Source organism: Poecilia reticulata, linkage group LG8 (genome assembly GCF_000633615.1).
Source record: "Poecilia reticulata strain Guanapo linkage group LG8, Guppy_female_1.0+MT, whole genome shotgun sequence".
NCBI lineage: Eukaryota > Metazoa > Chordata > Actinopteri > Cyprinodontiformes > Poeciliidae > Poecilia > Poecilia reticulata.
This window is the reverse complement of record NC_024338.1, coordinates 8698455-8712713: the sequence shown is the minus strand read 5'-3', so window position 1 is coordinate 8712713 and position 14259 is coordinate 8698455. Positions and strand designations below refer to the sequence as shown.

Here is a 14259-nt window from a genome sequence, read left to right as displayed (position 1 = left end):
CCACAGTCAGAGAACGTAAGCGTGTGGAAACATTATGCTTCTTTGTGAGCGTACTTACTTTCCCCGGTCATCACCCCTTGAGTGTACCTCTTGGGCAGCATCCCCATGTATCCATAGAAACTGGACTGCTGCACTGGGAGAGCGAGAGGGAAGCGGTTATGAGTGCAAACGGAGACCGAACGCTGCGACAACACGATTTATGGAGACGGTCTTYTTCCTGGACCTCTGTAGGCAACTTTAGAGAATATTTCCAGGAATTAGACTGTGACCAGATCAATAAAACAGACCATAYTAGAGTCCGAAAGACAATCAAATCTAAGCATGTCTTTCTAGTTTTGTGTTGATCGTTCCAAAGATCCATCTGGCAGAACTCATCTTCATCATCCTCCAACATAAATATACATATTTAATTACATTCTGTCCAACTTTAGACATCTGTTAGCTCAGTGTGATTACTTAACGACACCTGTTTCTATTACAGCTGACAGGTAATAAAAATCTATTAAAAAGAGTGAAACTTTGTTTATCAAGACTTGGAGAAAACCTGATGTTGCCATTTTATTCCTAAAGTTATGAACTTTATAAATATCCTAAAAACAAAAAATTGTCCTCTGGTTTTGTTATTATTTGCATGAAAATGTATTTTAAAGAGAAATGTGACAAAGCAAAAAACCTCTCTTATTTACATCCAATGACAAGAGATCACTGAAGTTATTAAAACTGAATTTTTTCAACCAAAATTTGAAGGTAAAGGTCATTTTATGTACATAGCACATTTTCAGCAACAATCCAATACAAAGTGTTTACATGAATGAAAATACAAACAAAATAACAAGCCAAAGGAAAGAGCAAAAGAAGAAAAAGCTAATGATGTTGATCCGAAGTAAATAAACTACATAAATTTGAAATAACTTCTCTAAGAGAGAAATATGCCTCAGTTACCTCAATGCTGTTCGATCATATCTGTTTCTGTGGGAAACCCAAAAATATGGAAGTATGGAAGTACTATGGAAGTAAACATATTTACTTCCATAGTTATTAGAGTTTCTAACGTAGAACGGGAGGCAGATAATTCAGGTGTCATGTTTCTGTCCAGTGGAACTCACTCCTGCCTACTTTTAGGCTAAAGCTTTACCTTTTTTATGAAGCTCATCAGCTGCAACTATCTATCTAATTATGTTTCGATAGATTTAGGCTGCTGGAACTCATACTGAACACTTTCCCTCACTCTGCTGCTTTTTCCTACTACTCTCCAATTCTGCTCTATATGTGTTTAATTCTGAAATTAGCTTCATGTTCTGTCTTTGTTATTTCTCATCATAGATGGTAGACCTGGCCTTGCATGTCCGAGTTTAGCTGCTAATAACTTCATGTTTTCTCTCTTTTATTGCATAGATKGAACTGCTGTTTCAGAGCTTATCTGTCTTCTTGTGTTTCTCTCCTATATGAGGCATCTAAATAGCTGCTACAGCCATTAAAACCAGGGTTGCACCGATTGCAGTTTTCTGGCTGATCGCCGATCACCAATCTTTTAAAAAGCCTAACTTACTGATTCAGATTTTGGCCAATACCAGCTTTTTGTCTGAAATGTTGCTCAATGTATCAAGAAAGTTGCTGACTTTTCAACAATGGGATGACTATTGTTAACTGTAGATGTGCAGAYATGAYCTGGTCGGCCGGTTTGTCAGTCAAACCTCTCAAAGGAGAAAAGAAAAGCGCAGTGGTTGATTTTTAGWCCTTTGCCGAGGTTSATAACATCGGTGGATAAGATCGGTGTAAAAATCRGCCGATCACCGATCTCCCAAAATTAAGGAAATCRGCACCGATAAATCATCTGGCTGATAAATCGGTGCACCCCTGATTAAAACGTMATRTTTCTTCAACACAAATACTCCTACATCAGTACTTCCTGTTTCATTTTTCTTTGTGTTGTTGTGCGTTTGCTCTTTTCTTAACCCGAGTCGATTGCGACCGATGTTTGTTAACTCTGAGCCGTCTTCTGTTCCTGCTTGTTAAAAAGGAGTTGTTATTTTCCACTGTGGTCACATGCATGCTCAGTAGGRTGATGTAGAACAATTTTAATACAGTTTCTGGGTTTCCTTACACCTTAAACTGAACACGTTTTACCAGCAAGAAGGACAAACTGATCTTGACTGAACTGTGATGTACCTACAATTAATTGCATAAACAGATTTAAGCTTGTGTATACGATTGAACAGACTTGATTATTTATTTAAACTTAAACTTATGGGTGTTTTACTTCCAGAATCTGTTTCTCTCAGTCAGTCTTGCTTTCTGCTCTCCCATCCTCTTGGATTTCGTCTGCTAACTACCAGAACTGTATTGYGTTTGTCTTTGCTTCCCTCAGTGTTTATGTTACAATGTTGCCTTTCGATCCTCGTCGGATTCTCTTGTTCCCTCTTTTTATTTGCTTCCTTGTGAAATACATTTTCAACCATCCTTACATTTGTCTCAGTGAAACTGCATTAAATTTGTGCTTTCCAGATAGGTATATTTATCAAGCTGTTTAACGTTAGAGATAGCCTACCTGTGCATCCGAAGGCCACCACTCCCACTGACAAAAGGTTGATGACGTAAGCCTGCTTGGTGGTGAATTTTTCCAACCAGACGTCAAACAAGCTGACAAAGATGAGCGGCCCCAACGCCAAGATGTAACCTGCAGAGTTACAGTGATGATTTAAACTCATCTGGTCTATGACGTGTAGATATACACACATGYATATGACAAGGGCGTCTTGAGGMACATCATCGCCTTCGCTCGATGTAAAGTCTAATTGCAGAGCTACAAATTTATAAACCACACAGAAAAGCTCCTGAGCAGACGAAASATTTCAAAAGTTATTCCCTCAAGGGTTCAGGCAGAGCTATTTTAAGGTACAGAGTGCAGTGGTGAACGCTCGCGCTCACGCAGTGRAAAACAGCAGAGAGACCAAAATCCTCCTCAGAGATATTTTTTTAAAGAACTTTACTTTTTTTCATTCCTGCTACAAGGATGGTTTTCCTTTCATTTCTGCTACTGAGGAGCCTTCACATTTATGTACTTATCTCCAAAATCACAGTCATAAATTGAACCTAMGCACATCATAAATATGGAGTTGTTTTAAAGACATTTCAATGATTAATTGACCATAATTTYAAACATTTTTAAGGGAGCTGTATTTGAGAAAGCACTATGCTAGTTAGGATTTTAAATGTTTAAAAGATGGCACACRTTATTATCTTTTTAGAACTACTCTCAGTTAAAGCTAGGACTGCACAATAACTCAATAACACATATCGCAATAGACACACGATCAATATCAATGGAATATTCAATATTCAGCATGTAGCATATTCACTGAACTCTGATCAAGAACTGCACAGCATTCTGGGAGACGTAGGCAGAGGAAAGACTTGAGCTGTTCAACCTAAACGGAGCAGCGAGCTAAGCAAGGTTGGTGGCATCAACTAACCCACTGGCTCTTTGGTTACCTAGCAACCCACTCACTCTCTGGTTACCTAGCAACGACCTGCTTGWGTAACTTGYSCAGCAGCAGTTTCATGTTTCTCCACGGTGTCTCATAACTAATTAAAAATAAACAACAACAGTGCGGAGTGAAGATTGTGGATAAAACAGAAATGATGCAGTTTGGCAGCATTTCAGATTATTTAAAACAAAAAACAAACTAATAATTATTGACATCGACTGATATGAAASACTTATGTGGTGATAAGTTCTTCAGTCCTGGATAAAGTCTGGACTCACCCACAGTAATCCTGGTGTGCATGCTGAGCCTCTCCACTAGCACATTGTTGAGGATCACAGCCAGCAGAGCGACCACTATGTACGTCAGACTCATGTCAAACACTATGGACGTTCCTGAAACACACAAGAAAGGTGGAGCTCCTGAGGGAGCAGAGGGCTCGTTTGTGCGTTTRCATGCGCCGCCTCGTGCACATTAATACCCTGAAACTTGTGATGCAGGTAGTCGACGTCGGTGATGAAGCTGTTGTACGGCAGCAGGAAACCCACTCCAGCCAACAGCATTGCAAAGTAGATGCCATGGTAACGGTCATCGGGGATCGGCTGCTCAAAGTCTGACGAGGGAAAACAAGAGAGTCAAGGGTTAGAAAATTAAGGCTACTCTCTCCATGGTGCTGAAAATTTAGATTTTTGTTGAAAAGACATTGACCTAAYAAATCACCTTCAGCTAGAGACCAAACCACGCCTGGACAGTCTGTTGCTGTGTGGATATTTAAGTCTTGGAAATGTTCTTGGATCTGTTCAATTTGCATTAAAGAGATCATTTGCTTTTCCTTTTTAATGTTAAAAGTAACAACAAAAAATATATTTACATGCTTTAAAACYAAAGATTCTGGTTCTGAGTGTGATAAAACAACTAAATGACCAAAAGGTCGGCATTTACTGATCAAAGTTTCAAAGATTTAAATGCATTGGATCTTTATTATAATTATATGGATTAGGATGAACACAAACAGGGGTTGCAAAATTACAAAGTATTTTTGGTCTAGTTTCTAGTGCAAATATCTCATTGCACTTGAAATAAGACAAAACTAGCAAATAACTTTTCAGACAGATAAAGGAGCTTCTTTTGAGTACATAAGTTTTAAATATTGATAATAAAAACAACTTGTTCCACTGGCAGATTTTTTCACTTATAACATGGGGAAATGTCTGATTATAAGTTAAATAGTTAGCACTTTTCATCAATATTCAGAAATTATTGACGTAAAACAAGCTCCTATATCCATCTGAAAAGTTACTTGTTAGTTTTGTCTGATTTCAAGTGTATGAACATACTATTTGCAGTAGAAACTAGATTAAAAATGTTGTATTTTTGCAGTCACATTATTACATTATCATGTCTAAAAGAGAGCCAATAAATCATCTTGTACTAAATGTAATGTTATTACATAATGCGGTAGACGGTATTACAAAATGCTTTCGAGGACTTTATTATATTTTGCGACGGTTATTATGTAACGTGGTTTWGAGATGCTTTATTTATCGCATTTTGAAGCCCAATTATTTCACATTGTTACATAATGCAGGATTACAGGATTTCCTTGTACAAAGAYGTCAGTCAGGAACAGGGTACTGATGGGTATTTTTCTCGAACCTTCAATAAAAGAACCACAGACAACGTATATGAATTTTATGACCAAGCTTTTGCAAAAGGAGRAGACTCAGCAAGCTGCTCCTCCAAGCCGTTCACTGAGCGTTCTGAAGACCTTTGGTTACAGCTTGTCTTTTATTATCAAGCAAAAATAGGGAGGATAGCTAACAAAGACAGCAGAGACAATATATATTACTGCACACAGGCAGTTTTTAAAATAGGGAGTATTCCGGTCGATAAGAAGGCACCTGTGGAAACGTAATTTAAGGTCTGSGAAACACACAGTTAACTGTTTCACATGAAGACAATCAGGCAGATGGGGCCTCYAGGTCAGTTTATACACACAGAAGAAGAGAAGACTTTAAATTGAACATTAGACTGAATATGAACTAAAGTAATAACAAAATGATAATACCAAAAAATCTCTAACAGGTACAAAAAACATCCATATATAAACAATGGCACAGTGAAGCCACCAATTCCTGGAAAATAAAAAGGGAAAATAAACTTGACATTTCTCCAAGAAGGATGAAAAGACAAAACAGAAAGTTATCAGAGTATCTGCAGAGGTTTCTGCCAAGCACTGGTTGCCTCATAAGAGGATGTGTAACGGATTTACTAAGGTCAAAATTTTGCTTTTTGGTTACAGAAGCAAAAATGCACATCACCAGAACACCATCATTCCCCCATGGTGAAGCATAGTGGTGACAGTATCATGAGCCGGGGTCATTTTTTCTCAGATAAAAACGTTTTTTGTTTGTTTGCTTGTTTGGTGGCACACTTGGTAGCACTGGGAAGCAAATTTTATTTCCCAGAATCTTGGTACCAACAAAACAAAGTTTAAGAAAGAGCTTTTTTGTTTGTTTGTTTGTTTGTTTTCAAACGGACACAGGAAAAATGAGATATTATGAGAGGAAAAAAGTTTTTAGAATGATTTATCACAGCCATTAAATCAGGGGTGTGAACACTACTGAGAGCCACTGCAAATTAGGACTGGAGCCAATGAAGCAACGTTCAGAGCAGCTAATGAGGATGAAGGATGTTGCTGCGGCAGATGGAGCAACTGTTGCACAGGAAATCTGTGCTCCTCTCATTGATAAGAGACGGATCGGGGGTGGAGCTGAGGGTGTAGAGTGGGTTCATTTGAAGACTGTTTTGCAGCAGAATCGGTTTCGTGGATAAAGTGTGATRCGCAGGATCTTTATGGAAGTGCTCATAATCCTTCTCTAATCCCGTAAGCTCACTTTAACCAGCTTTGAATGATTTGGAAGGGAGTAGATTTAACAACAGGCTGAGGAGGGAAAGTAGTTCTCATTTTCTAAAGAGATGAGTCTGGGATGAGGTAGCAGCCATTGATCTGATGATGGAGGATAACTTAATCTCCAATACACAATATTTGACACCTTTTATGCCTGAATTTATTTTCTAGACAACTTCTTTGTATTTTGGAGCCAGAAACCATTAAAATCTTAAAATATAACCAGCCTTTCCATTGTTTTCCAATGCAAATATGTCATTTTGACAGCTAACGTAGGAGTTACATCTCTCYAAAACAGAAATGCCATTATACCGTACATAGGTAATGAAGGCCCATCTGGAATTGGAACTCATAACTCTGAAATGTTGTAAAGTGAAAACACAGGAATCTATTGGATGCGTTGCAGCTTTCTGGCAATAAGGAAAAGGAGAAGAGCAAGCAGCATGTGTACTTTTCCTGGAAAATCCTCTGCGGAAAACAAGAGATTCATGAAAATGCATTTCTCCTCACCCACCAAAAACCGTCTGTGCTCAAAACTTTTCTCTCCCAGATTCTGATAAATGAGACCAGAGCGCAGTTAGAAAGCATAGCAGTTCCCAGCGTGCACTTTAATTTTCTCTTCTTTTTTTTGCTTTCTCTGTCCATTAAATCAATCTACTGAGGTCCTCAGATTATATTATTATAACCAATCCTTCAAGTAAAACCTGGATAGATTAAAAGTAGAAGAGTGAGACTTTTAGCTGCTTCCTTTCACTGTAGATGTTTTCTCATATAAAATGCCCTGGCGACACGGTTCTTGGGAGAAATGGGAAACCACATACAGGATGTAGAATTATAGCCATTTACTAAAGTGATTCAAGGTTTTAGTAATCTTTCTATTTATAGCAATTTATTGAGCTGCAGAACAAGACTACAAAAATGTCAGAGCAACATTTATCTTCAGTTTGATGGTTTAGATTGTCAAACTAGGCTGAAGTGATTCTCAATGGCTACTAAACACAGACAGGTTTTACCACTCCTCACTCTTGCACCTACTGCCAATAAAAACCAGCCAGAACCAATTATTCCTGAAAGAAACACACCGACTTAAACACTGGCTGGTTTAAACTCTCAGTCCTCCACCGCGATGCTCATTTTGTCACCTTTGAAACATCCCCAGTTGCAATTAATCATAAAAACTGATGCACTCGTGTTTAAAGTTTGACAGCTCAATTAAATTTTGAATTGGTTCCTTGCCAATTAGCTATTCCATCAAGCTTTCTGGGACTATTTAACTGGAGAGCAGGCAGTTTGGCATCAGATTATTGAAATTAGTGCTAAAATTTATGTGCTCACTGAAAATTTTTTCCACTTTTGTGTAAAGTAAAAATTAGGATGTAAAGCTTTTAAAGCTCCTACTTCGGCACAGTCAAACTTAGAACATCTTGTCATGGTCAGGTTTTCTCTTTGCTTTGTTATTTTATTATAATTTGGATAAAAATTACTTTATAAGCATCAACATGCATATCTATCTGGTGACATGAAGAGATAAGGAGGTTATTCCAACTATGTCCATTTGTACTTTTCTAGGTTTTTCTCTCTAATTTCATGTCGTCTATCAAATCCCTTTTTTAAATGTGCTGCAAATAAAAGTTTGCGTCATATTTGCGAGCAAAACCTGCTAACATAAAAATCATGGAAGCAGGCTGAACCCGATACAACTCAAATGCAGATCAAAATCTGTCAAAAATTGCTCGTTCACCTGATTCCAAGCTAATTAGCTTGATTATTTTGCCTCTTGTGATGTCATCAACCCAAACAAAACCCAATTAGCAGTATTTTACCTAAGTGTGATTTTTCTTGAAACTGTGGAAATCCTTTCATCGCTATCCAACCAGTATTATTAGCGAGTCTAACATTTTGTAGTTAAAAAATAAATTTACCAGAGAATAGTATGTTTAAAAAAATTGCACAGTTTTCTATTTTTAAAGCTGTGCTGTACAGACACAGGAAACAAGAAGCAGATCCACCCACCGCCCTCGTTGTGTGCCCTTGTTCACTCATGATCTAATTAGCATGGCCTTTGTACAACCTGTGTAACCGGGCAACAAAGCAATTATGTGTTAACAGGACTGCCCTGCTTGTTTTACACAAAACATGCTGCTCTCCTTCACCGCTACCTGGACCTGCTGGCTTATTTCAGTCAAGAATAAGAAAAAAAATCTTTTCAAAAAGTAACTTCCTGATGTAATTTCATGCAACAAGGAGGAAATGATCTGTCATTACAGCAAGGGAATACCCACAGCTCGAATATGGGAGCCCCAGTGCCTGTGTTTTCATTTCGGTACCAGATCAGTGGGGATGTAATCTCCAAGAAATGCTCATAATTAAAGTTGTCCGGTCCACGATTTACAGCACTGCCTCCAGTAGTGAGTTACACGCTGTTCTTTCACATTTCTAATATCCTGCACCTCTAACACCTGATATACTACTACATTAAATCCACTTTGTTCCTCTGCTGTCTTTTTATAAATAGTACAGAACACACACACACACACAGACAGAGGAAGAGAGAAGTGCTCACCGGGTTCAGACAGAGCCAGAACTCCTCGCTCTGGGGCATCCTTACTGATCTCCTCCTCCTCCAGCTGGTACGAATCGAAGCTGTAGCTCTGCACCACGCCGCTCTCCCTGCCCTCCCTCCCCTCCCTCCAGCCTTCCCTCCCCGCGTCCCTCCACCCGGCGATCCCTCGATCCCTCCACCCGTCCCAGTCGTCGGGCGTCTGGACCGGCGCAGGCCTGCGGCGCTCCGCTCCCGCCAAGCCCGGCTCTGGCCTTGAAGAATGCATGGAGACGCGACACGCTACAGAAGACTCCTCCGGCACCGATCGGGCTACACGAGCATGGTGCGGACACGACCCCCAGCAATACGCCCCTGGAAGGGATGCAGGAGGCCTACGGATGACGGAGGATCTGCAGGGAGAAGAAGCAACAGGAGGGTCAAAATAAGAAAACAAGGGGGAGCGAGGAGGCAGGCTGGAATGAATGATCAGTCAGCTCTGCTGAAAATAACTTGAGTAAATCATTAAAAACACAGTTTGCTTCTGTGTGTGTGTTGATGTATGAGAGGCATGCTCAATGAGAACGTGACAATGGATGGGTGGAAGAACTAAACCAATGATTTAGTTCATCTCAGTTTAAACGAGGGACGCACTGATCCACTTTTTTCACTTCCGATACTGATACAGATATCTGAAGTTTAGTATTGAGCTGAATTTACTTAAAATGTTTCTTTTTTTAATAGCAGACATAAATGCAATAAAACACAAATGTATTTGATAACTCTGCACCAGTGCAGCAAAACTAAATACACCAATATCTTCACAAGCTTGGTCAAATATGTAAAAACACCTTTAATTTGTTCAGTTGGTGCATTTAGGAGTCGAACAATCAATGTAAAATAAATAATAAGGAAACTGAAACTGACAAAAACAACAGGTTGACTGCCTTGGTCAACCTAAAAAAATAAACCTTCTTTCAAATTGTTCAGAAAGTGACTGATTAAGTTTCCTGTCCAAATCCAGAACGATTAAAAGTAGTACTTTTATCCATTACAGGAGACAGTGGTGGTTCTTGAGTGAATGGAGACTTTCCAATTGAAAACATATCACAATATGTTTCAAACATAAACAGTAAAACATATTTTTTTTATGTAACTATGTGTATGAGGACTCCACACATTCTGCATTTTGAGATTATTTCACTCAAAAATGGACCTTGTGACATGAAAGCATTAAAATGCCATATGCATGTTTTTATAACTAGATACCATTAAAATCCAATTGTGTTTTAAACAACCTTCAGTGTAGAAAAATTCAGTTGTGGTCTCCTCCAGTGTGAATACATACAAATTTCAGCTGGTATGGTCCAATTTAGCTCAAACTCCTTAAAAGACAGAAATAACCAAATAATTCCTTCAGATAAAAATGGGCACTTCCTGCCTAAAACAACCAAGATGGCCGACCCGCGCCTCAGCTAAACACCTTCTAACGCAGGAAGCAGCGGGTGACAGCTCGGCTCCATCTTCCTCTTACATAAAATCCATCTTAACATTACTTATACTTAATATTATATTATATTATATTACTTAATAGGTCATATTTTCTGTCTTCCTTCAGTCAGCGCCGCCAGCTCTGAGATAATTTTTGTTGTACGCAACAAAGGAGGTGATCATTCATGACTGAGAAACAGGTACATAAAATAGAAAACTAAAGGTTTACTATGTGTGGAAGTGACAAGTAATTGTCATGGTAACCCCCTGTGGTTTGCCCCCCTGAGCAGAAAGCCGCATTGAAGGTGAAACTTCACTCTCTCAGGTTAGCCGGACATTTTGAAGGATAACCTTGTTACTCAAAGATAAAACAACTGCTTTGCAAAACATAAATGCTGAAGCTAACAGACAGGTGAGCCTAATCCTTGCCACATCCCCACCTGCCGGCTCACCTCGCATGCCCTGCAGGTGTGATTTAACTTCCGCTTCACACCACGCTACAAGTAGGATTCATTTGTGCCGAATCCTATTTTAAACCTCAAAGAAAAAAAAAAGGTGGGATGACGTCAGTAGGTGATGATCTCCGTAAACACTCCCCATGGCTGCGGGCTGAACGCACGGCGCGGTGGGAGAGCGCTGCTGCTGCTGCTGCTGCTGCTGCATGATGATGGGTGACAAAACAAAAGCCCAGCCAGTAAACCCTGGTGTGTGTCAAAGCCATGTTCTGCACAGTTACCATGTCCGGACTAAGGGCGGCGCTCGCGAGCCCCTCACGGCTGGATCAAAAGCCTCCAGCCTGCGTCCGTAATTGAATTGCAGTAAGTCAATGCTATTTATGCTGCAGCCTCTGTTGTGGATGTAAACAGGGGGGTAATAATCTGATTCTACATAAACTGGGATGCGCTTTGAGATAATATATGAGGACTTTCACAGCGTTTTTCTCGTGCGTAAAAAAAAAAAAAAGAAAAAAAGAAAAAGAAAAATCGAATTTACAATTAACCAAAAAGGTGAGAGGAACACAACAGTAGATGATATACATCACCCAGCGGATAAAATGAAGTTCTTACTGTAATAATGACATTAAAACACCATCAAAATCAAGCCAACTACAGAGTCCGGGTCGCTTTTATGAGCTTCTCTCTGTATTTGCGCCGCGTTTTTCTCTCTCTCGCGCACAGAAAACAAAAACACTAACAACAGGTTATTATCATTAGCGGGCCCCCCTTAACCTACCGCGTCTCCCCTTCCTGCTGCTTCCCCTTCCGCGGCTCTCAGCAGCGGCTTTTCCACGGAGAGAGGAGCTTCCAGCGGAATGCTGGAGGTGGACTGCGCCGGTCGGGAAACTGGACCTGGACCTGGACCTGGACCCTGCTCAGCTCAGCCCGTCTCCATCCGAGAACAAGATGAAGAAGAAGAAGAAAGGAGAGTCTCGGTGCCTTCCTGCACGCGCTCCTAACGCACCATCCAGCGGGAGAGGAGAAAGAAAGGAAGCGCGGATAGATGGAGGGATGAGGGGGAGGGAGGGAGAGGAGGAGGAGGAAAAGGAAGGCGGGGGTGGGGGGGTCTCCTCTGGCTGTTCGTGTTTTTTGTAATCTTTAGGAAAGCGCTGTTGGAGTCGGAGATGAATACATCCTAATTCATGTTTAACAAGTTGTTTCATGCTCACTGCAATCCGGTTTATTTGGGCTTTGGATGTGAGAGACTGAGCGAGGAGACAAAATCCCTCCAGACTGGATCTGTCCGCTTCAATTAAAACATCCCACAGGACAGCTGCGTGTCGGCAGAATATTTAATGAAAAGCGGATTGTTATCACTAACTTAATTCAAAAACTGAAGTTTACATTAATTCATTTCATACAGATTGGGTTCATTCTGTTCATTTTGATTGTTTATTTATTTATTATTTTACAATCTGGGCCGGACTGTAAGCTAACCGGGGCCCAGGGTTCCGAGTTTCGGGATAACCAAAGATTCAGGATGGTTTTGTCATGAAGGTGTGTTTTATAAAGCATCATAGCTTAATTTTAAATATAAAACTCATGATAATCCCAATGAAGTGTGGAGTTTTAACATTGTTACATTTTTATAAATGTAAACAATAATCACACATTTGAAAATTCTGAAGTCATAATAGATCTTTTTAGTCATCTCTCATAGGAAGTTTTAAATTTGCATGAGTAATGTTCTCTTTTTTTTTTCTTTTTTTTTTGGGGGGGGAATAGGACACCAAGACTGTTTCCAACCCAAGGCCACATATCCTTCTAACCCGGCCCTGATTATAGGTGATGAAAAACCACAATTCAGTTTCCTGGAACGCTACAACTTTCCAACACTTTGGAAGGAAACACTTTGGTAGAAACAGGTGTGCAGCTGGAGTCCGTGACAACACACAGAGACATTCATTATGTCGTCATTCAGAGTCTCACCTGAGTTAAGACAGAAATGACTGGGCCCGGTTGTGATGTGGGTCAAAACCTTCTTTTCACATTGAAATAAATTTCCATCAAGTTTCCAGAATCTGAAGGAAGAGAAAAGAGACACAGATTTCAAGTTGTTTTGGTTCCAATGKGAAGTATCTGCTCTCCTGGATTTCTTTTTATAAACTTTGGGGTGGATCTCAAAGGGATATTGACATGTTGCTGTTAATGTTCTACTAACTTAAAAACCTTTAAATAAGGTATTGCAAAAACAAAAAGAAGATGAGAGACATCATTAAATCCACTCTGTCTTCCTGACCACCTCAGCACAGCCTGACCATCAGCATGTCGCTCTGTTTGATGCAGTAACTCATGCAAAAGGAGTTTGTTACAGGGACGTTTCTTTCAGTAAGCTGACATATATTAATTTCAAACATTTTCATAATGGCCTTATATAATATTTTATTCTGTTTATTTGTTTGTATTTTTAGAAAATGATTCCTGTGTAAACATGATTAGATGTATGAGATCTGCTGTGCCTAGAAAATGGATTATGTAAAATGGTAAAAGCTTTTGCTTTTGGTTGATTTGTTGGATATCTTACAGGAGACTAGATAGTGAACATGGTGTAGACTGCAAGAGTATTGTGACGTGAAAATATTTATAATTTTTTAATTAGGTTTATTTGATAGGAACAGACACACATCAACATAAACAAATTCAGTTGTAGCACTTGTTCCTAGATGGGCTTTTCTAAACTGCATATCTACAAACTGTTAGGAAGGAAWATAGTCCTAATAATTCAAAATAATGAAACATGATATTGACAACATATGCAAAACTAGACATATATGGGAAATAAATTAAAAACAAAATGTGGGACATATTTGGGCATTTCGGAGTAAAGGATTTAATGAGCTTTGACTTCTTCCTATTTCTCTTCAAACTGGATATGAACATTTTCTCATTCCTATGTTGTTTTTCTCTGTTGTTTCACTTGTTTGACATACATAAAAGTTTAATTTCATTTCAGTTCACTATTACAAATTAATTTAATTGTTTCAAGTTAGTTTTTCATTTGTTCACATGGGCCGGTATAGTTGAAGCTCAATACTGGAGTTTTGAAAATTTCATGTCATCATCTCGGTCAGTAAAAAAAAAAAAAAAAGCACTTAACAAATCTAAATTTCTCATGTACTCTACACTGTAATTTATGGTAAAATACCGGATTTTACCGTAAAATCCGATTTACGATATTTACAGGTAAGATTCTGGCAACCGCAGCTGACGGTATTTTACCGTAAATTAGAGACGTTTTATTGTTGCTGTTGTTGTTTTGTTTTTTGTCAACAGTGTACCGTCTTAAACAAAAATCACATCTAACTCTCAGAAACTAAAGCCATTAGTTGCAGTGTT

General features: G+C 39.2%; 1 protein-coding gene across 1 annotated transcript in view; it reads right to left on the bottom strand.

Moving 5' to 3' along the window:
* Nucleotides 1–13719, bottom strand: part of slc29a4a (solute carrier family 29 member 4a) — a 24925-nt gene extending 11206 nt beyond the window's left edge. Inside the window, 9 exon segments of the mRNA XM_017306113.1 lie at nt 59–133; nt 2549–2677; nt 3767–3880; nt 3967–4098; nt 8960–9348; nt 11660–11799; nt 11802–11936; nt 11939–12013; nt 12015–13719. Of these exon segments, the coding sequence (XP_017161602.1) occupies nt 59–133; nt 2549–2677; nt 3767–3880; nt 3967–4098; nt 8960–9348; nt 11660–11799; nt 11802–11936; nt 11939–12013; nt 12015–12086 (1261 nt within the window). The 5' untranslated portion in view covers nt 12087–13719.
* Nucleotides 13720–14259: the final 540 nt, after the last annotated feature.